The sequence below is a fragment of the Solanum tuberosum genome, unplaced genomic scaffold (assembly GCF_000226075.1).
Source record: "Solanum tuberosum cultivar DM 1-3 516 R44 unplaced genomic scaffold, SolTub_3.0 scf00379, whole genome shotgun sequence".
Taxonomy (NCBI): domain Eukaryota; kingdom Viridiplantae; phylum Streptophyta; class Magnoliopsida; order Solanales; family Solanaceae; genus Solanum; species Solanum tuberosum.
In genome coordinates this window covers 298,125-323,025 of record NW_006239309.1, presented here as the reverse complement: position 1 = coordinate 323,025, position 24,901 = coordinate 298,125, and the positions used below count along the sequence as shown (strand labels likewise).

General features: G+C 35.0%; 1 protein-coding gene and 2 pseudogenes across 1 annotated transcript in view; all 3 read right to left on the bottom strand.

The window, feature by feature from the left end:
* Nucleotides 1-18,222, bottom strand: part of LOC102581026 (uncharacterized) — a 53,005-nt gene extending 34,783 nt beyond the window's left edge. Inside the window, exons 1-4 of the mRNA XM_015302887.1 lie at nt 15,491-18,222; nt 13,779-14,273; nt 10,666-11,166; nt 9,347-9,835 (exon numbers count right to left, since the gene is read on the bottom strand). Coding sequence (XP_015158373.1) covers nt 9,347-9,835; nt 10,666-11,166; nt 13,779-14,273; nt 15,491-18,067 — 4,062 coding nt within the window. The 5' untranslated portion in view covers nt 18,068-18,222. The remainder of the gene's footprint in view (nt 1-9,346; nt 9,836-10,665; nt 11,167-13,778; nt 14,274-15,490) is intronic.
* Nucleotides 1-24,901, bottom strand: part of LOC102595501 (probable disease resistance protein At4g27220) — a 36,079-nt pseudogene that overhangs the window by 6,593 nt on the left and 4,585 nt on the right.
* LOC102581929 (disease resistance protein At4g27190-like) lies at nt 366-3,201 on the bottom strand (annotated as a pseudogene).

Sequence of the window (24,901 nt, the reverse complement as noted above, 5' to 3'; positions counted from 1 at the left end):
TTTTTTTTGAATTTTAATTTTTTATTATAAAAATTATAATGACGTGGCCGAATTATAATTGGCCACGTGTAAAAAATGGTTTTGTAAAACCACCGTTAAAAAATAATGGCATGAATGAGCCTTTTTTTAAACGGTAATGGCATAGATGAGCCAAACTTTTAACGAATGACATAAATGAGCCTTTTCTGAAAGTTCGATGGCATATTTGAGCCTTTTCCCTTCATAAAAACCCTCAAAATAAAAAGTGAAAAAGTAAGTTTGTTTCATATTTAAAACGAGTCCTTTTTTGTCATGATAAAAAGCAAACCTTTTCATTGAAAAGAGGATTTGAGTCGGTGATGGAGTTGTTGGTGGTAGGGGAGAAATTTTGGAACTCAGGTAACCCATCGAAGCTCATTCTCCTCAACAGAGGGAACTCAATGCCCTCAACATTGTCATTGCAAATGTGAGTCAGGCATTACAGAGATACAAGGTCTAACTCATTTAAATTGGGGAACTTGATTACTTCATGTGTCCTCCTACAGATCTTCAATAAATGTGTCACTAAATCACAATTAGCGAGGCCGAGAACTTTCACATTCTGAAGCTCATTCAGCTGCAATTCGGCCAACACGTTATTAGAGCCTTTTCCCACTGAATGTACAACTTCGCATTCCTTCAACAGGCGGCAGATCCAATCACCTAATGGGGCGGTCTCTGTGACCTTTAACTCAATATTCTTTCCGTAATCACCCATGGTCATTGTGTAAGCATAACCCACTTTAAGAGTGTACCGTGTCAACCTGGAGGGAAGGCGCAAGTTACTGTAGATCACATCTATGGAACATTTACTTAATGTCAGTGCAGTTAATTTCGATAAAGATTCCAGTTCCCTCAGGGTGGAGTAACAACAATCTTCTACTCGCACCATATGAAGTTCCTCCAATCGAACTAGTCTTGATAAGACCCCTTCTGAAATCCTTGTAAGTGTTGTACCCCCCTCAATCATCAACTCTAACATAATTAGATTGGCCAAATTTCCAATCTCCACTGGCACCTCCTCTAATTGAGAATCTCTTATGCAAAGAATTTCCAAATTGACAAGTTTGCCAATAATGGATATGTCATACAACTTTAATTTACTCAGATACAATATCCTCAGACTTGACAACCTCTGAATGGATGTTGGAAAAGACAGAATGGACTCCTTATATCTGTATCGCCCCAGCCTTAAGACATTGAGTTTACTCATTCCATCAAAAAAATCATCATGTAACTTGAATGGCTCTTCAAAACAGAGTTCCAACATTAGAAGCTTCAGTTCTGGGCAAACTATTGGGCTACAAGGCTCATCAAATTTATTTGCAATAATTGACATGTGACTGTATTGCTGCTTGTTAAAGTCTATTCTTGGGAACTCTTCCGAGTTCACATCATGACTTACCATAAAGTTATGATCTCCCTCAGATGCAATATTTATAGCCACGTCACGGATCACATCATGCATTTTGACATGATTTTTGTATGAACCTTGGGATAATAAGAAACTATCTTTCAATGTTTCTAATAGATTACACACCCTATCTCTTGCTTATCTATATTTTTAATTTTCGAAAAGATGCGAAGCCCCATTCCATATGTAAGCAAATCTCCAGTCCAAATATTACTATCTTCCTTGAACAAAGAACAAAGCAAAAAGAGGTACCTGGCTTCATCAATTTCCAAGTAATCATAGCTTAGCCTCAGAGGTTTATACACCTTAGTGTGCACTCCAGGGATATTTCTTGTATCTGCATCACGTAATTGCTTAAGGGCATCCTTCCACAAAGGCTCGTCTTTACCCTTTAGTGCTCCTGCAACTGTAATAATTGCAAGCGGCAACCCCTTGCATTCTTTGGCAACCTCTTTTGCTGTGTCATGAATAGAAGGAACATCAACTGAATCACCAGCTTTCTGCTTGAAAAGGCACCATGCTTCCTCTTCAGATAATGTTCCAACTTCCATGATCTTCTGAGCTTCCATTGCTTCACAAACATTTCGGTAACGCGTTGTCAATATCACTTTGCACCGATGTTTGTGGTTGCTTCCACTTGGAATTCCAAGTTTCTCTAGATCATGAAGAGCCTCCCAAACATCATCCAAGATTACTAGGACGTGGCTGTTATGATCCACTAACCTTGAACGCAGCTGATCGCCACGATCCCTGAAATTGTCCCCTTCCAACGTCAGACCGACTCCTCCTGCGACCTCACTTTGAATTCTTTGTAAGTCTGGTTGTTGACTGACAGTTACCATGACGACATCTTTGAACATCCTTTCTTCTTTAGCCTTTTGTCTGATTTTCTCAGCGAGTGTTGTTTTACCAACACCACCCATACCACATATCCCAATCATAGTGACCCCATCATCTTTCAAAGCTGCAATGACCTCATCCTCTTGCATTTTTCTGGAGTCAAACTCCTCAGCACTGTTACTAGGCATAACTTCAATTTGGACAGCAGGATAGGAGAAAACAGCATAATCATTGCCTTCATTTCGAAGTTCAATCAACTCCAGTGCAATTTTCTTAGCTCTCCTGCTGAGGGAGTAACGTGACTTTAAGTTCGGACACCAACCATATCTTTCAACCTCAATTCTACCTCGTCGCATTACAGCTGCCACATCTGCAGTAGTAGTATCAACACTAGTAAACCAAGCCTCAACATTGGGTGAAATGACTTGTAGGTTTCTCCGGTCAGCTTCCGCTCTTTGATGCACCCCAATTCTGATATCCTCCAGCTTCTTATACTCATTTTCCATAAATCTGATGTTGCTCTTGTAGTAAAAGAAATACCCGATCCCTCGCGCAACTGGATGGATCAAGCAATCTGTTACCCTTTCCACAAAAATAGATAAGAATTCCATATCTGATTAATCAATTAATTCTTCACTAGATTTCTTAGTTACAAGGAAACAAAGGTAGATGTAAATGCTTTGAAGGTACTAGTAGAAGGGGAGGTGCTATCACCAGAGATTTTGATGGAATGGTAAGTACTCAGTTCTTTTTTAACCAGATGTTTCTAGTTCAAGTAACATATATACTTTTGGAAGGAAATATTTTACCCTCAAAGTGGAACGTTTGAATTCAAATACCGGCATCAGGTGCGAAACCCAAAAATATAAAAAAAGGCTTTGAACATCACATAGTTACTGGAAAGTAAAGGTAAGATATTGGATGAAAGCTTAACAAGAGCAATAATAGAGAATTTGGTATATGAAAATGCAAGCAGGAATAGTAGTAAAGGGGTCAAAATTAAAGTGGGAGTGTTGATTAGATAACATTTCAAAATGGCAGACACAGAAAAGTAGAAATAAAAGGAAAAGTGTGATATTTTCTTTTGGAATTTTCTCTGCAATTGATTAAGTGGAATAATGGAGAATTTAGTGTATGACAATGAAAACTAAAAAAGTAGTGGTGTCAAAATGAGAGCATTATTAAAGTGGTAGTGTTTGATTAGATAACATTTCAAAAAATCTAATTCCATATGGCAGAGGCAGACAAAGAAATGTAGATAAAAAGTAAATGTATATGTTTGCTTTTGGAATTTTCTCTCCAATTGATTAAGTGAGTCATGTTGAAGCCCCTGTTCTCTATTATTGAAGTGAACACTATCTTTTTGTTATTTTTCAACTTCTCGGAAATTTCGAAATTCAACTTGAAGTTAAATTTTAGAGTGAGTTTGATGGTTAAAAATTTCATGGCCTAAACAGCCCCTATTCTCACTTTTCTTTCCTTCCTCTGTTTCTTTTCTACTATTGAAGTGAAAACTAATATTTTGTTATTCTTCAAATTCTCGGAAATTTCGGAATTCAACTTGAAGTTAAATACTAGAGTGAGTTTTATGGTCAAATTTGTTTCCCGGAGTTGAACTCCGAAAAAAAGTGAATTTTTTTCATGGCCTAACAGTCCCTATTCTCACTTTTCTGTGCTTTCCTTCCTCTGTTTTTTTTTTATCCTTTCTCATTTGTTAGTATTGTTTTTATGGATATATCTCAACTACGAGGTAGAGGTAAAGCTTGCATACACTGTACCCTCTTTAGATTCCACTATGTGGACTACACTGGATATGTTATTGATTTCAAATAGATTTATCCTTACTAATTGAAATATAGAAATAATTTCACAATCTTCTTCACCTGTCAGAATATAGATTCAACAATTCAATGAAAGAGAATATACAATTAGTAAAGCACCCAATTCAGGTGTTTAATCAAAAGATGAATACTTTTTCTAAGACGTAGTCCCTTTTAACCTGTCGTTAATTGGGCTTGGGTCCCAAATCAACCTTTGTGAGCTGCATTCCAGTTCTATTGCTTCTTCTCCGCCCAATAACTGGTTGTGTGACATTGGGCTGAAGCATCATCATAACACAAAAGCTATTGGGTTTACGTGAATTTGAAACGAGTACTTATTACTTTCCTAGCTTCCGATTCATGGACAACACTCTAGCTTCTGCCATCACTAGTGTCTTCATACTGAGAGCAGGGAGTAGAAGTATGTTATACTTATGTATAAAGTTGATCAAAAGATCAAGGTGGAGGGCCTTGTGTTACCCTTCTCCTCTGTCATCAGAGTCACTTTGATGTCCTTATTTTGATCAACAACTATGTAGTTTTGTGGTGGTTTAGTTTCTACTATTGGCACTTGTGTTTATACATCTTCAGCAAAATATTCAAACACACAAAAGCCAAAGAATTTAACTTGTATACACGGTAATGTAAACAACTCTTTTGATAACAGTGTCTTTTACTGGAAAGTACAAATCAATGCTTCACGCTATAGTTAACCTTTGTTTCTGAAATTGTTAAAGAATTTCTAATTAAAGAAGTAAGAAGTAATTAATAAAGAAGAGTGTCCAAACTAGGACTTCAATACCATGTAAAAGATTGTCCTTGAATCAAAATCAATCAGAAAGTTACCTCAACTAATTTGGGATGTTTTACACCCTCCGCACGATCAAAGAGTTTCTGTAACAAACGCTACTTGGATGTAGTGATTCTCTCAACTCAACAACAAACAATAGAGAGAACAAACTAACAAGCTTTGATTCATACGAAAATTGAGCAATTACAATATGAAAAAGACGATCAATAACAGTAGCTATAAAGAAGATGGGATGAGGGAACTAAGAGAGAATTGGGGATGAGAACATAGTCTTTGCCTAAGCATAATCATAATTCACATAACCCTTTTTGTGTTAACTCAAAGACCTATTTAACCAATTGATAGTTGGGCCTGGATTCCAAATAAAACTCTCCAATATTTTAATCAGCCCAATAATCTTAAATGGACCAGTCTCATTCACCACTTCCAGCCCATAGGCCCTTATGTAGTTAGTTTGGTTCACAACAATACTCCTCCCTGAATCGAGAACCTTGTCCTCAAGGTTCTGCAGTAGCATATACTGTTGGTTCAGCTGGTTAGTGCAATGCTTGAGCCTAGAGTTGCACCAAAGAAGAGGATAAATTTGGACCGCTTCAAAAAGATTCAATTTGCAGGGGAGAATCAAATACTTGAGCACTTCGGAAGAGCGACAAAGATGCTTTCCCAAAGGATTACCAAGCTGCAATCTCATGGAGTGTTGTCGATGAGGTTGGAGTCTAACCAAAAACCAGTTGCCAACTTCCAAAATTTCAGCACAATAAGAAACAAGTGAACCACCTTTAAGTTGAAAAAATTCCACCCACATTGTTGCACACCTCAAAAGCACTAAGAAGTTGTGTTGATGTTGAAATGCTTTTGGTTATCTAGTTAAGATTAGAAAAACATAACATAGCAGTTCACAAATATCATGTTCTCCATCTGCCACTTGACATAGTTGCAGAGCAACAAAGCAACTGCATATGATCAGATAGTAGCCAACTAATGCCAAATATGACCAAAATGATTGTGTAGTTTCAGCAAGAATTATGGAGAGATATGTCTTCTTAATGAATTTCCCTGTCCTTAACCAAAAATTCAACGAAAAGTTACTGAGTTTTGCTTGTAATAACTGAAAGAAGGCCAGTACTTCTTCAAAAGCCTCTTATCAAAACATGTTAGAACTAGGAACTCAAAACTAATTCCGGGATCCCATACACAGAAATTTGATGCCATTCTCTGAACAGGGACAACAAAGGTAGTCGCACCAAGGTTAAATTGAAATTGAGTTAGAAGACATTGATCAATAAAAGTATTAGCAATACGACAAGTTGATGTCTTAAGGATTTCGTTGAACTCGTCCACAACTATGGTGGAACATCCCTTGCAAGGGCTATATAAATTCATTGAAAAAGAAATTTGTGGTACACTCACCACCAGTAGAACACCTTCATCACGTACCTCAAAACATTTTCCACACTCCGCATTGGGTACCACTTCGTCCGCAGAAATTTCACCTTTCAAGGTCTCAATTTCATGAATTTGTTGTTCATTAGAGCCGGGATCAGGACAAACTGCTTCACTTGCCATTTCAATTGGAGTGTCTGATTGTGTCTCAACGAATACTGTGGGGCAGCAACTAGTTAACCTTTCGTCGAACACCTTGTGTGCATCAGTTTTGGTTGGGAATTCAGATTGCTCGTCATAGTTCTGCCAGTGATTGGGCAAGCGGCCTTTCATTGATTTGAGATTTCGTTTACGGAAGCGAATCAACACTTTCGCAGTAAAGTGTTCCCAATCTACCAATTGTTTGTTCTGGAAAAGCCATTGGTACCACGTCATAGCTGCTCCGTCAAGATAGGACGAGGCGAGAGACAACTTATGGTTTTCTCCAATTTCATAGAAGTCAAAGTAGCGTTCAGCCTGAGAAATCCATAGCTCTGGATTCTCACCACAAAATCGTTGAAATTCCATTGGACTAGGTTTATTTGTTGCAATCAACTGCTGTAACATTGAACGAATTTCTGCGAGTTCCTTCGACCACGAATCTTCATTTGTTCGAGATATTTGGTCCTCCATTGAAGACCTCTCAATGAAAGCACCAATGTAACAAACCTACTTGGATGTAGTGATTCTCTCAACTCAACAACAAACAATAGAGAGAACAAACTAACAAGCTTTGATTCATACGAAAATTGAGCAATTACAATATGAAAAAGCGATCAATAACAGTAGCTATAAAGAAGATGGGATGAGGGAACTAAGAGAGAATTGGGGATGAGAAGCATAGTCTTTTGCCTAGCATAATCATAATTCACATAACCCTTTTTGTGTTAACTCAAAGACCTATTTAACCAATTGATAGTTGGGACTGGATTCCAAATAAAACTCTCCAATATTTTAATCAGCCCAATAATCTTAAATGGACCAGTCTCATTCACCACTTCCAGCCCATAGGCCCTTATGTAGTTAGTTTGGTTCACAACAGTTTCTAATTAAAGAAATTACTGATACAGATACAAAGTCTTTTGGCAAAAACTGTTGTGTTCAAGTGAATCCATGGATTATAATATTGATCCGCCTCTACATGTTACCTCCATCGCGAGCATTTTACTCGCGCTGCTTCTTCAAGATCCGCCCCTTCTTTCAAAAATCAACAAACAACGGTGTAGGTATTAGGTGATGTTCGATCTAACTTGGACTATTTCATGGAATACTCATTACCTTCCTAGCCAGCTTTGGATTCATAGACTGAATCAGTAGCTTCTGCCATCACTAGGTTTGGCTTTGTTGTTCTCACACCAAAATCATGGTTCACCCTTTCGAGACTCGGAAGCTTCAGATTCATCACCATTGGTAGCTTCAGATTCATCGTCATCACTAGCTTCAGATTCATCGCCATTGGTAGCTTCAGATTCATCGTCGTCATCACTAGCTTCAGATTGTTTCTGGGAGCAGATAATAGTGATTTCTAATTGAAATTATTGTACAAGGAAGTTGACAAACTTAAATAAGTATGTGAATATTACTATTACTATTAAGTTAAGACGGAAAGAGTTAATTAGTTATACAGCTAGTGGCACAAGACAAACCTGAGAACTGAACATCTCTTGTGTCCATTTATTGAGATCATCTACTTTCTCAAAGTTCACCCATTCGAGACTCGGTGTACTTACAGATATTCCCTGTTGGACAAACGTCTTCATTCCAGGGCAGCCACAAATAGTCACATTTCTGAGAAATGGAAATTCAAGAGTACACTCCGTCAGAAAGAAATGCCCCAGCTTAGGCAGCCAACTAAGCTCCAGCTCCTCCAAGAGTGGAAATAAGGTCATGATTCCTTCTCCTTGTTCTTCCTCTTCTGTGATCACTTCTTCCATTGATTGACAATCATCTATCTCTAGTATTTTGAGATTCAAAGCACCTCTGGCCACTGATGGAGACATCAAGTTTCTCAATTTTCCACAATTAGATACATACAATGTTTTAAGTTTGGTGAAGTAGGCAGTTGGAAGTTGGTGACAACATAGAGCACTTATGCTGTTAGCTGTATTGATAGATAGTTTTTCCAGGTTGGGACAAAAAACCTGCAAATGTTGAAGGCCTTGTATTTTATATAAGGGATGAAAATTCAATAGAGCTTAAAGTGCAAATTCAAAAATGAACCATATCTCATCTTACATCAAGGTAACAGGAAGTGAAAAACAGAAATAACTATCTAAAGATTAAAAGGAAAAGAGAGCAGTAATTAGTTATACAACTAGCGGCACAAGACAAACCTTATAATTGAACATTGCTTTATTCTGATCATCTACTGTCACCTCATTATCAAAGTTCACCTTTTCGAGACTTGGTGTACTCACATATAGTCCCTGTTTGACAAACGTCTTCATTTCAGGGCACTTAATAATAATCACTTCCTTGAGAAAGGGAAATTCAAGAGCACCATTCGTCAGAAAGAAATGCCCCAGCTTAGGCAGATCAGTAAGATTCAGCTCTTCCAATCGGGGAAATAAGGTCATGATTCCTTCTCCTTGTTGTTCCTCTTTTGTGATCACTTCTTCCATTGATTGACAATCATCTATCTTTAGTAATTGGAGATTCAAAGCACCTCTGGCCACTGATGGAGACATCAAGTTTCTCAATTTTTCGCAACTCTTTACTTCCAATTTTACAAGTTTGCTGAAGTAGGCAGTTGGAAGTTGGTGACAACATAGAGCACTTATGCTGTTAGCTGTATTGATATATAGCTTTTCCAAGTTGGGACAAAAAAATCTGCAAATGTTGAAGGCCTTGTATTTTATATAAGGGATGAAAATTCAATATAGCTTAAAGTACAAATTCAAAAATGAACCATATCTCATCTTACGTCAAGGTAACAGGAAATGAAAAACAGAAATAACTATCTAAAGATTAAAACGAAAAGAGAGCAGTAATTAGTTATACAACTAGCGGCACAAGACAAACCTTAGAATTGAATATTGCTTTATCATCTACTTTCACTTTATTATCCTTGTTCACCATTTTAAGACTCGGTGTACTCAGAGATATTCCCTGTTGGACAAACGTCTTCATTCCAGGGCAGCCACGAATAGTCACATTTCTGAGAAATGGAAATTCAAGAGTACACTCCGTCAGAAAGAAATGCCCCAGCTTAGGCAGCCAACTAAGCTCCAGCTCTTCCAAGAGTGGAAATAAGGTCATGATTCTTTCTCCTTGTTCTTCCTCTTCTGTGATCACTTCTTCCATTGATTCACAAAAAACTATATGTAGTGTTTGGAGGTTCAAAAGACCTCTGGCCACTGATGGAGACATCAAGTTTCTCAATTTTCCACAATTAGATACATACAATGTTTTAAGTTTGGTGAAGTAGTCAGTTGGAAGTTGGTGAGAGCATAGAGCACTTATGCTTTCAACTTCAGTGATGTATAGCAGTTCCAGGTTGGGACAAGAAACCTGCGAGCTTTGAAGTATCAAACTTTGTTGCAGATACAGTTGGAGCTATTGGAACAAAACACTAGGTCATAAGTTGATTAATGTTTAACATGACGGTTTGATTAAAAGTACTATTATAAAGCAATTATTATAGTTTTAACACTTCATTTTTGAGAAACATCCCATAAAAACAGCATTATTTTTCAAAATATGGAAGAAATTATTAAAGGTTAAATTACTCAAACAAAAAAGCATCTCCAAAATAGCATTCTTTAAAATCTTTTAAAATGGCATACTAAAATACAAGATGACATGAGAAAATAAATCCACCTATATATTAGCAGTTAAATATGATGAAAGAAATTTTTTAGGGCTAGTTTTTTTATATACACAATAAAAACGAAACTCAAAAGAAAAAGTACAAGCAAGGGCGCTATTTCTTACCTTATTAATCCTATTGAGGTGTAAAAAGTAAAGAATTTAGAGCGAGATGCAGATTCAGAATTTGAAATTTATAAATCTCTAATGACCTCAGGGTAGTATCCAATAACAATCGCGTTCATAATCAAGGAATCTCTAGATATTACTAATACAAATTAAAGTTTCTGGGCAAAAGCTATTAGATTTATGTGAACCCCTGGGTTACAATTTTGTAGTTTCGTCTATATTTGTTACCTCAGTCAGCATAGTTCTCTACCAGGTGACGAACATAAATAACTATCTGAAAAGATTACTATTACTATTAATTATTTGCTAGTTAAAACGGTAAGAGAGCAGTAGACCAGGGGTGTATTAATGCATGACAAAAATATATATAGTAATTAGTTATACAACTAGCGGCAAAGACAGACCTTAGAATTGAACATTGCGTTATTGAGATCAACTACTTTCACCTCATCATCATTGTTCACACTTTTGAGACTCATTGTACCCATATATACTCCCTGTTGGACAAACGTCTTCATTTCAGGGCACTTAAAAATTTCCACTACTATGAGAAATGGAAATTTAAGAGCATGCTTCGTCAGAAAGAAATGCCCCAGCTTAGGCAGCCTTCGAAGATTCAGATTTTCCAATAGCGGAAATAAGGGCTCACTAGTTATTTCTTCTCCTTGGTGTTCCTCTTCTGTGATCACTTCTTCCATTGATTGACAATCATCTATCTTTAGTATTTGGAGATTCAAAGCACCTCTGGCCACTGATGGAGACATCAAGTTTCTCAATTTTTCGCAACTCTTTACTTCCAATTTTACAAGTTTGCTGAAGTAGGCAGTTGGAAGTTGGTGACAACATAGAGCACTTATGCTGTTAGCTGTATTGATATATAGCTTTTCCAAGTTGGGACAAAAAATCTGCAAATGTTGAAGGCCTTGTATTTTATATAAGGGATGAAAATTCAATATAACTTCAAGTACAAATCCAAAAATGAACATAGCTCATCTTACGTCAAGGTAACAGGAAATGAAAAACAGAAATAACAATCTAAAGATTTACTAGTTAAAACGAAAAGAGAGCAGTAATTAGTTATACAACTAGTGGCACAAGACAAACCTTAGAATTGAACATTGTGTTAGTGAGATCAACTACTTTCACCTCATCATCATTGTTCACACTTTTGAGACTCGTTGTACCCACATATATTCCCTGTTGGACAAACGTCTTCATTTCAGGGCAGTCGTGAATACTCACATTTCTGAGAAATGGAAATTCAAGAGTACACTCCGTCAGAAAGAAATACCCCAGCTTAGGCAGCTTGCGAAGAATCAGCTTATCCAATAGCGGAAATAAGGGCTCATTAGTCATTTCTTCTCCTTGGTGTTCCTCTTCTGTGATTACTTCTTCCATTGACTCACAATTTTCTATATTTAGTGTCCGGAGATTAAGAAGGCCTCTGGCCACTAATGGAGACATCAAGTTTCTCAATTTTCCACAGCTCTTTACTTCCAATTTTTCAAGTTTGCTGAAGTAGGGCGCAATTGGAAGTTGGTGACAGCATAGAACACTAGTGCTGTTAGCTGTATTGATATATAGCTTTTCCAGGTTGGGACAGGAAATCTGCAAATGTTCAAGTATCAAACCATAAGCCAATTAACACTAGGTCATAAGTTGAAAAGCCAAAAGTGCTTAAACACGAGTTTAAGTTGTTTAATTTTTAACATGACAAAGAAAAATTCAATTAATTAATGAGACAAGGTGATGTAACACCTCTTTTACGGGCTCTATTTATATTTATCTTTTTTTGACCTTTTTTTTCCCTTCATTTATTTACTTATTTTATTTTTAATATTTCAAAAAATCTAACATTTAATTACTCAACTTTTAACCTCTCAGTGTAATATATCTTCTTCAAGTTATGTTAACAATAACAAAACAAAAAAATGATCTAACATTTAATTACTCAAAAAAAACATTTCTTTTATTTTTCTCACATCCAACTTTTAGTACTTTTTATACATCTTCAACGCTGCATACACATATTTAAAAAAAAAAATATTTCTTTGGCACTTTTTGATAATCTCTATACGACTAAATTATGTGTTTAATTTTATATATTTTTATTGTAAAAGTAAAACCTCAACGACAGTGTTTCACTATAGCAACTTAATTCTTTCTTCTCGCAATGCATACTATATATAAGAATAAAAGTTATATATAAAATTTTAATATTAATGGATCTTATGCGACATAAATATGTATTATATGAATGCAGTACGAGCATCGAATATCGAAAAAAATAAAAAAAAATCTCTCTGACTTCTGAATTTTGTGCATGAATATGTTCAAATATAATTCAAGTACATTTTCTCACTATGATTTAACACAAATATATTTTGTTTTGTATATTTTTATTATGCAGTCATTTATACAAAAAGAAAGTCACGTAATTTATGATAGAGTAGATTTAATATTATTGGTTGAACCAATAATATTGGTATACAAATCATTGAATTTAGTATGAAACTATGATACTTAGACGACTGTTGGCTGAAACTTTTCATATCAACTTTTATGTTTTCATCTCCTTTCAGCTATTTTAAATTGAAAATGCCGCATGAGATTTTTTTAGCATTTTTTCTAAATTCTCTAGATAATATCAGGTAACTTAATTTGTATTTCTCTCTTTTATTATATAATTTATTAGAATATTTATCAAATAGTGACATTAATTATTTTAAAATATATTTAATATTTTCTTGACAAGTACACTAGTAATACTATTAAGAAGGGAGGGGCAAAAATTATGTATCTTTACTATATCAGTGTCAATGTGATTGTAACATATAAATTGGAGGGTCAAAAGTAAGAAGAATCATTTGTTGATTCTTTGCTATATATCGATTTTAAGAAAATTGTTTAGCTTGATGATAATTGTTTTAAAAAATTAATATATAATATTGTGTTGGTTCTTAATGATTCATATTGCTAATGATTTATTCTTCAATTAAATTGTATGATTTTCATATTTTAATTGAGGATTCTATTAATACACTCTAATTAAATTGAATAGTTACTGCATAAATCACTAAGTAAAAGAATGAAATAAGAGAAAAGTGCATACGAGATTCATATATTAGATTTGTATTAAATATATAAATAAATTATTTAGTTTAGAAATTTATTAAAATGAACGGAAGGAAACCAAGTTTTATTGAATTTTTTTCTTTCTATTATTTCTAGCAAGAAAAATAAAACTATTGTTTTTACTTACAATATATTATATAAAAATCAAGTATTTTAGAAGATTTAAAAACACTTAGATGATGAAGATTTGAAAACTAAAATAATATCACTGGTTAAAATTTGAATACTTAAAATAATATTTTTTGAACAATAGAAAATCCAATTAATTAGTGTGGTTAAAATTTGAAAACTAAAATAATTTTTTTTGAACAATAGAAAATCCAATTAATTAGCGCGGGATGCATTTACTGGTTAGTTATATAGCTAGAGGTACAAGACAAACCTTAGAATTGAACATGACTTTATTGAGATTAACTGCTTTCACCTCATCATCATTGTTCACACTCTCAAGATTCGGAGTACTCATAAATATTTCCTGTTGGACAAACATATTCATTTCAGGACAATCATAAATCTTCACTTCTCTGAGTAATGGAAATTCAAGAGCATGCTCCGTCAGAAAGAAATGCTCCAATTGAGGCAGCCTGCCAAGCTCCAACACTTCCAGTCGAGGAAATAAGGTCATGATTCCTTGTCCTTGTTCTCTCTCTTTTGTGATCACTTCTTCCATTGACTCACAATATCCTATCTTTAGTATTCGGAGATTCGAAGCACCTCTGGCCACTGATGGAGACATCAAATTTCTCAATTTCTCACATTCAAATACTTCTAATGATTTAAGTTTGGTGAAGTAGGCAGTTGGAAGTTGGTGAGAGCATAGAGCACTAATCCTTTCAAGTTTTTGGATGTATAGCTTAGTCAGTTTGGGACAAAAAACCTGCAAAAGTTGAAGTATCAAACTTTATTGTTTTTTGTTGCAATGAAGAAAACACTAGGTCATACGTGGAGAAGCCAAAAGTGCTTAGACATATTTATATATTTTAAAGCCAAATATATACATAAAAAAAAGGAAACTTACATAAATATACTATATTAAAAAATATATTTATCATTTATAGCAATAACATTCTTTTTACTTGATCAATTTTAATATATTTATAATATAATTTTAATACATATCACAGAGAACAATTTATAGAGCACATATAATACAAGTTTTATTGATGAATAATATATTTATCACACATTTTAATACACTTATAATACAATGTGTCAATTTCTTACCAAACAAGTATAATATATTTAAGAAAAAAATAGTTATAAAACATATATATTGCACACATAATTCACTTTTAATACATATTACAGATTTATCATAGTATTGCTATAAATGATAATAAATAAAAAATATCGCTAAAATCACTAATTATTTATTAAAAAGGTACTCATCCAAGTAATTTTTCCTTAAAAAAAATAATATAATCTCGTTTAATATTTTAAAAAGATTTTTAGTATCTCAAACACATTATATTGCTTTTTTGGTAGTTTCAAATATATACAATAAAGTAATTAAGTTTACAACAAATATAGCCATGTTTTATCAACCAAAATTCATATAAAATATACAATATTGACTATGCAATATAGTTTGATAAAAGTCATAGATAGTATACAGTATAATTTACTTATACACGAGCTATACATTATAATACACTCAAAAAATTGAATGCAACTTATTTTGTTCTTACTTTTTTCATATCTATTTATGTACACGCTCGCGCGCACACACAAAAATGAATAAGAATAAGAAACTCAAATAATGATAAACAAATAGATTTATAAGAGAGATATTTAAAACTTAAATTTGCCGTTGAATAAAAATATTCCCATGTAAAAAGAATTAAATATATCCTTATATGGAATTTTCATATAACAAATTAATTTAAAATTATTTTTGCACTTGGTTAGACCAAAAAGGTATATCTAAGTCACTTATTAAACGATAAAAGAATATACTTTGTTTAAGTAAATATCTTTAGTGCTCAAGTAAAAAGGTAAAATTTTAATTCATAAAAACCCTCAAAATAAAAAGTGAAAAAGTAAGCTCGTTTCATATTTAAAAAAAGTCCGTATTTGTCATGATAAAAAGCAAACCTTTTCATTGAAAAGAGGATTTGAGTCGGTGATGGAGTTGTTGGCGGTAGGACACAAATTTTGGAACTCAGGTAACTCATAGAATTCCATTCTCCATAACTGTGGGAACTCAATGCCCTCAACATTGTCACTGCAAAAGTGAGTCAGGCATTCCAGAGATCGAAGCTGTAACTCATTTAAATTGGGGAACTTGATTACTTCATGTGTCCTCCCACAGATCTTCAATAAATGTGTCACTAAATCACAATCAAAGAGGCCGAGAACTTTCACGTTCTGAAGCTCATTCAGCTGCAACTCGGCCAACACGTTATTAGAGCCTTTTCCCGATGAATGTACAACTTCGCATTCCTTCAGCAGGCGGCAGATCCAATCACCCAATGGGGTGGTCTCAGTGACCTCTAACTCAATATTCTTTCCGTAATCACCCATGGTCATTGTGTAAGCATAACCCACTTTAAGAGTGTACCGTGTCAACCTGGAGGGAAAGCGCAAGTTACTGTAGATCACATCTCCGGAACAATTACTTAATGTCAGTGCAGTCAATTTCGATAAAGATTCCAGTTCCCTCAGGGTGGAGTAACAACAATCTTCTACTCCCACCATATGAAGTTCCTCCAATCGAACTAGTCTTGATAAGACACCTGCTGAAATCCTTTTAAGTGTTGTACCCTCAATCTTAAACTCTAACATAATTAGATTGGCCAATTTTCCTATCTCCACTGGCACCTCCTCTAATTGAGAATGTCTTATGCAAAGAATTTCCAAATTGACAAGTTCGCCAATAATGGATATGTCATACAACTTTAATTTACTCAGATACAACATCCTCAGACATGGCAACCTCTGCATGGATGTTGGAAAAGACAGAATGGACTCCTTAAATCTGTATCCCCTCAGGCTTAAGACATTGAGTTTACTCATTCCATAAAAAAAATCATCATGTAACTTGAATGGCTCTTCAAAACAGAGTTTCAACATTAGAAGCTTCAGTTCTGGGCAAACTATTGGGCTACAAGGCTCATCAAATTTCTTTGCAACAATTGACATGTGACTGTGTTGCTGCTTGTATAACTCTATTCTTGGGAACTCTACCGAGTTCACATCATGACTTACCATAAAGCTATGATCTCCCTCAGACGCAATATTTATAGCCACGTCACGGATCACATCATGCATTTTGACATGATTTTCGTATGAACCTTGGGATAATAAGAAACTATCTTTCAATGTTTCCAACAGATTACACACCCTATCTCTTGCTTCTTCTATATTTTTAATTTTCGAAAAGATGCGAAGCCCCATTCCATATTTAAGCAATTTTTCGGTCGAAATATCACTGTCTTCCTTGAACAATGAACAAAGCAAAAAGAGGTACTTAGCTTCATCACTTTCCAAGTAATCATAGCTTAGCCTCAGAGGTTTATACACCTTTGTGTGCACTCCAGGGATATTTCTTGTTTCCGCATCACGTAATTGTTTAAGGGCATCCTTCCACAAAGGCTCGTCTTTACCCTTTAGTGCTCCTGCAACTGTAATAATTGCAAGCGGCAACCCCTTGCATTCTCTGGCAACCTCTTTTGCTGTGTCATGAATAGAAGGAACATCAACTATATCACCAGCTTTCTGCTTGAAAAGGCACCATGCTTCCTCTTCAGATAATGTTCCAACTTCCATGATCTTCTGAGCTTCCATTGCTTCACAAACATTTCGGTAACGCGTTGTCAATATCACTTTGCAACGATGTTTGTGGTTGCTTGCACTTGGAATTCCAAGTTTCTCTAGTTCATGAAGAGCCTCCCAAACATCATCCAAGATTACTAGGACGCGGCTGTTATGATCCACTAACCTTGAACGCAGCTGATCACCGCGATCCCTGAAATTGTCCCCTTTCAACATCAGACCGACTCCTCCTGCGACCTCACTTTGAATTCTTTGTAAGTCTGGTTGTTGACTGACAGTTACCATGACGACATCTATGAAATTACCCCTTTCTTGTTTCGCCTTTTGTCTGATTTTCTCAGCGAGTGTTGTTTTACCAACACCACCCATACCACATATCCCAATCATAGTGACCCCGTCATCTTTCAAAGCTGCAATGACCTCATCCTCTTGCATTTTTCTGGAGTCAAACTCCTCAGTACTGTTATTAGGTATGGCCTCACATTGAACTGGTTGATCAAAGGAGATTACACCGCCTTCACTTCGAAGTTCAGTCAACTCCTCTGTAATTTTCTTAGCTCTCCTGCTGAGGGAGTAACGTGACTTCAAGTTTGGACACCAACCATAAAAGCAACCCTTTTCAACCTCAGCTGTACGTCGCCTTACACCTTCCACATGTTCAGTAGTGGTATCCACACTACTTAACCAAGCCTTGCCATTGGGTGAAATGTCTAGTAAGTTTCTCCGGGCATCTTCGGCTCTTCGCTGCACCGTGATTCTGATATTCTTCAACTTCTCAGATTCTTTTTCCATAGATGTGATGTTACTCTTGTAGTCAAATAAATACCCAATCCCTTGCACAACTGGCTGTATCAAGCAACCTGCGACTTTTTCCACAAAAATAGATAAGAATTCCATAGCTAGTATAGTTTAGTAATAAGCCTTTTTTCAACTATCAAGTCTTAACTCTGCTACTGAGAAGTAAAGGTGTGAAAATGGTGGAAATGGAGAATTTGGTATGTAAATGAAAGCTAAAAGAAAAGCAATGTAGAATTTGGTATGAAAATGAAATATGAGAGAGCGAAAATGAAGAATGTTGTCTGAAAATGAAATATGTGAGAGAGAAAATGAATAATTTGGTATGAAAATGAAATATGAGAGAGCGGAAATGGAGAATTTGGTATGCTAATGAAATGTGAGAGAACGGAATTAGAGAATTTGGTATGAAAAATGAAAGGTAGAAGAGCAGCAATGTAGAATTTGGTATGAAAATGAAATATGAGAGAGCGGAAATGAAGAATTTGGTATGAAAATCAAAGAGTAGCAATGTTTGAGAATTTGGTATGAAAACGAAAGATTAGGGAGCAGAATGGAGAATTTGGTATGAAAATCAAAGAGTAGCAATGTTGGAGAATTTGGTATGAAAACGAAAGATTATTGAGCGGAATGGAGAATTTGGTATGAAAATCAAAGAGTAGCAATGTTGGAGAATTTGGTATGAAAATAAATGCTTAAGAGAGGCAATGGAGGGTTTGATTGTGTTATTTCAAGCAACAAATTCACAAAGATTTATAAGCTGTCAAAATAATATCTTTAAAGTGAGAGTATTGATTATCTAACATATTAAAGTAGTGAACATCTGATTCCATATCTTCCTTCACTCAAACTCATGTTACGACTTTCCCAAAATGTATGCTTTCTTGCAATGGCAGACACTATAAAGAAGAAAAAAAGGAAAAGTGATTGTTCCTTCTTGGAATTTTCCATTTGCTTGCCAATTACTCAAAGATCAGATTCGTTCATACATTCTCTCCAATTTTTGGAAAAGTGTTTCCTTTCCAGTTTCTTCCGATAGGTCTAAGCTTTGGTGGACAGAGTTACCTCTGTTGGGGACGTAGAAAGCACGTAATGGAATAGTCTAGATGACTTCTTTCCTTCTCTTTCAGAATTAGGTGAATGACAAGCTACTCAGCCAGTACAAGGTTTAATCAGAACATGGCAAAGGAATAGTCTAGCTTTGTGTTTATACAGTTCATTAAGTTGCTTTCTGCGCATGAATAATAGTAACTCAACTCTGTTTCCCATGAATAATAGATATTTCAACAAAAGAAGAGTTAAATTAAGCCTAACCATAAAAATAAGAAGGCAATTGAATTTTCATTCCAAGATAAGACAACACATAGCAGTAACATTACCAAAATCACCACAACAGATAAACAAGCACATCAGCTGGAAACAAAAAAAGGAAAGAGCAAAGAAACAAACACACATCAAGACATAACACACTGCCAAAAAACAAACACCTCCATACTTGCAAATGTACTAAACTTCCAGTCTTGAGGAGGAACTAATTTCGATTTACTCAGTTATCCTCACTTCATTTAACCGTTGAATTGACCTATCCTTCATGGTCATTTTCTTTTTGGGCTCTTTTGTGAGGGCACAAGAAACATGCAAAGTTTCATCACGCTCTAGATTATAGTACAACAGTCCATCTTTGATCACCACTTCATTGGAACAAATGTTGCACTTGACCTCTGCATTCTCATGCTTAAAGGGGAATTCAAAGAAGAGCTCGTATGAGATATTGTCTGCCAGCGTTAAGGTTTTGGGAGCTCCAGCACACTGGCGACTCAAAATGAATTTGCATTGAGTGCAATAGTAGGCCCTGCTATGACTACTTTTAAAGTTAACCTGGCAGCCCCAGCAATTGACACTCTCATTTTGATAATCCAAGTAGCAAGTTAACCGTAGAGGGTATTGCGGATGAGACATATGTTGAATCATAGGTAATTGCAATCACTGCAAAAGTACCCTGTCGAATAATCATTTTGGCACAAGTTGCATGCCAGGGGCTTGTCCGAGTTATATTCCTTGAGAGCATGACGGTGAGAGAAATGTGTAACGTTCCCAGATGGTTGACCTGCAAGTGTTGTGGGAGGGCGATTTGTTGTTGCCAGAGTTTGCAGCCGGTTTTGTAGTTTACCCATGGAATGATTCTCCATTCCGTATTCAGATACAGCAGCACAATTGATGTGACAGAGGTAATCATGCTCATGGTTGTAAAATAGCCAGCATCCAGAAGTGGGAACAACATCAGTACAAATTGAGCAGAAGAGAGTAGCAGTCTCACTGGTTATTGGGAATGAAACAAACCGATGAAGCAGATACTTCACATTACGAGACAAATCTATAGGTATGGAAGCACATTCAACATGAAGATTGAAATTGCACGACTCGCAGCCATAGTATGACTGGAACAGAGAATGAACAGAATCATCATGCCCACACGCAGCGCAATGAAACTGCTCATTGTTGTTTGCCAACTGAAACGGCCTTAGAATAAGGGTGTCATAGCCGGGATGAAAATCATGGTGAATTTCTCTAGGGAAGTTACTACACACCTCATGAAGGTAACAATCACAATGCTTCTCACAAGCATAAGCCCAACCAGAGATACTGATATTGCAAAAGGTGCATTTGATTCCTTCACTCTCTCGCAGGTGCAATCGAAGAAATGGATGACGATGACTGAAGTGATTTAAGACAACGTCACGAGGAGGAGTACTATCTGATACATAAGCAAAAGCAGCTCTTAGTAACTGACTCATTCGCAATGACTGCCTTCCTCTATGGGTGCCATTGGGATCAGTTCCCTTGTTAACTCCACTCATTCTCAATTTTTACTGAAACTACCTTGTGGATACAAACTGTTTATGTACAAATATACAGATTTTTTGCAGCTACTCTCTGTTTCCTTTTGTTTTGGGAAGATAAATCCATAAATTGTTGATATGTTCCAAATACTGATGTTTGTGATATCAACACTGATTACATTTACATTAATCAGGCGTGAGCTTTGATTCCTCCACCAATTTATTTAATGGCTAAGCCCAATCACATGCTTTCAATCTTATGCTAATTAATCATAGCACATCCCAAGACAGAACTCAGAAGTATGCATATTTCTCCTCTTCTTCTTGTTAGTGTCACTCAAGGCATATTGTCAATTAGGGGTGAGCATTTGGTATTCAGTTCAGTATTTCTAAAGTAAGATTTCGGCTATCGATATACTATAAAAGTAGATTTCAAATACCAAACTATGTCCTGTAAATCAAATTTTGGTACATCAGTAATTACGTATTGAAGGGAAATATATGTTCATAATTTGTCCAATACAACATGTTAACTTTTAGAGAAATAACATATGGGGGTTATATTACTCTATCAAGCCCTAACATAATGAATTTGTTGGCATAGGTCAATCAAGACATCCATTCAGTTCGATAATTCAGTTTTCGATGATTTATGCCCACTTCTAGTATTAAGCAATAGCCTAAAGATTATACCACCACTATATTCTAGAATCGATCACAAAATTATAATCCCTGCATAACTTTGTTCACGAACCAAACAACCCCATAGTATATTCAACACAAAGTATGCCAATAACAAACCCAGTTAAATCACACAAAGTGGGGTTTGGGAAGGTTGTTCACAAACCTTACCACTATCTCTTCCAGGTAGAGAGGTCATTTCCGAAAGACCCTTGACTCAAGCAAAACAAAGCTATACAACACAATTATGTCAATTAGATACTCCATTTAAAATCATACAGCAGACACAAGCACACCAGCATGAAACAAAAACGACAGAAAAAAGAGATAAACACCAACATATAACATATTTCAAATAAACAAACACCAGATATAATAGCTCCAATTAATCTTGCTAGTAATTAAGGTGAACGGGTTCAAACAGACACATACTGCAACTTACTGAGGATGTCCTTTCTGTTTAATAAAATTATCCTCAATTCCTGTTAGCGTTGAATAGATAACATGTCCATCTTGTCATTATCAAATCCGAACTCACATATGCCCTCCAACTTTTGATGTTCATAACTAGACACCTAAACTTGTATAGAGTCGAAAAAAATAGAATTACGCATCCTACTTGACATTCTACGTGGCAATTCACATCCGACGTGTATCATGTCAATAAAACTTGTATGTCTACTTATTCAAGTTTCAATACTTACTTGTGCATACCCAAAATTGAAGGAAATAGATATTAGTTGAAAGTTGTATAAAGTATAAAGTTGCCAGTAGAATGAAAGGAACAATGTGTTTTATTGATTGTAAACTAAGTATATATAGATTATGTACAACTTCTACAGCAAAGAGATAAACTAAGAAAACTAAGTATCCTACTTGGGTGATTTTTTCTATTTTTTAGAAATTGAGGGTTTAAATCATATTTGAACAAAATATATTCAAATTCTAAATATTCCTTGTAAAAAGTATGGCCAAATACAACTCCAACTTCAAAAATTTCAAATAAAATATTATTTTTTTAATTTCATAACTAAATGCCTACGTAATATCACTAAATTTCCAACATTTTTGTACATTGTATAAAATGTGATTTGCATTGTATATAACGTACATACGTACTAAATATTTTATTAAAGAAAATCTCTAAATAGTTGTGCATAATATTTTCAAAATGATTTTTTTTACATAATCGATCTTTCTAACCATCAGAACGTACTGTATAAATATTTCAAGACTTATGTATTGTTGCAAGTCAATTTACTTGATGATGCTTAAAACATATAAACTAACACATAAAATAGAAAGAAAGATTCATTTCCTATCCATATCCTTATTTTTTTAGATAGCTTTGATCTTTTCGTCATGGCTAAGACATGACCAAATTAAAAAAATATTTTTTTTATTGTTTCAATCAGTTTCTTAACAAAAATAGATGGAAGGATGATTCTTGTTATTTTTTGGATAGCGTAAGGATTTTTTTTGCTCACTTAGATAATATAAAGATGTACATTATATTTGAGTCATAGTTAAGAGATGATTTTAGCCAAAAACTCTAGAAGGGGAGACTTATCACCAAAGATATTGGTGGATTGATAAGTAAAAGTTCTGATTTTATTTTTGGGATAATACATATATTTGACCTTAAACTTGGCTTCAAATTTTAACTTTGACCTCCAACTTTCATAGTGCACAAACAAACACTTTAACTATCCAATCTTTTAATAAATAAACACGCGATTTTTGGAGCCAAGACCGTGAAATGCAAACGCTGCCACGTGTATTAGCGAGCCACTCAATGGCTGCCAACTAATTAAACACTTTACATGTCCATTTTAGAACTAAAAAAAAAAAAAAAATTAATTAAGGGTAGAGTTGTCATTTCAGCATTTTTTTCACTATTGTGTGCCTCAAAAATTACTTCTCACTCGCGCAAAATGCGTGCACATCACGCGTTTTGCCAGGTAAGACACGCGTGTTTATTTATTAAAAGGTTGGATAGTTAAAGTGTCTATTTGTGCACTTTGAAAGTTGGAGGTCAAAGTTAAAATTTGAAGCCAAGTTTAAGGTCCAATATATGTATTATGCCTTTATTTTTTTAATCAAATGTTTCATCAAGTAAGATGCCTTTGGTAGGAAATATTTTACCCCCAAATTAGAATGCGCAAATTTCAAATACATATTCTGGTGCACACATACATATATAATATATTGCTGCTACCAGCAATTAATAAAAACTTTAAACCTCAATGTAATCAAGTTTCTGCTATTAAACAGAGAAAACTGTAGAGCACATCATGTTCACAACTCCACAACAACCTAAACAAAGTTTATTTCCTTGTTTTGATCAACAACTACATTGGAATTACTGTTTCCTGTGACAAAATTAATCACAAGATAAGGATCACTGTAAATTTTGAATTTGTTAATATCAAGCAGGGCTAACATTTTTTTTGATTTGTTAACATGCTAAGCTTTCACTTAACTTCAGAATAGTAATGGTTTGGCAAGTTAGTCTCGAGTGTATTGAAATTCTCGCATATTATATTGATAAGAAAGTAGAAACTTTTGATCAACATCTATGTTGTTTTCTGGTGGTTTAGTTTCTACTATCGGCACTTGTGCAAATTAATCAAACACACAAAAGCCAACATATTCCAGAAAAGAGAACTCGTAAATTGACGGATATAATAGAGTCTCACATCACACGTCCGAGTGGCATTTCAAATAAGTATTTAACTTGTATACACCAACAGTGTAAACAACTTTTACATCAATTTTTGTTACAAGTTACTTTAACTTGATACACCGCGGAATCCACCAACATATGTGCAAGCTGACATAGGCCCCATGGCAATAGTCTTGAGCAGACAATGCTTGGAACTTTGAAATATTAGCTTGGTTTTATGCACTAAGCTATACAAGAATGCTGTTAGCAATGAGTACTAATCAATTACTTGAAAATTAGAATGTAGCTTTCTAATTTATTAAGTGATTCTCTTTCTTAGTTTAACCTTTATTTGTCCAGATTTTCAGAAAAAAACTGAAATTGTTAAAGAATTTCTAATTTTAGAAGTAAGAAGTAATTAATAAAGAAGATTGTCCAAACTAGGACTTCAATACCATGTAAAAGATTGTCCTTAAATCAAAATCAATCAGAAAGTTACCTCAACTAATTTGGGATGCTTTACACCCTCCGCTCATCAAAGAATTTCTACTTAAAGAAATTACTGATACAAAATACAAAGTCTTTTGGCAAAAATTGTTGGGTTCATGTGAATCCATGGATTATAATGTTGATCCGCCTCTGCTTGTTACCTCCATCACGAGCATCTTACTCCAAAGGGGCGCCAACACACGTAATAGGCAGCTACTCTAGGTTCGCGTCACTTCTTCAAGATCCGCTCTTCTGTCAAAT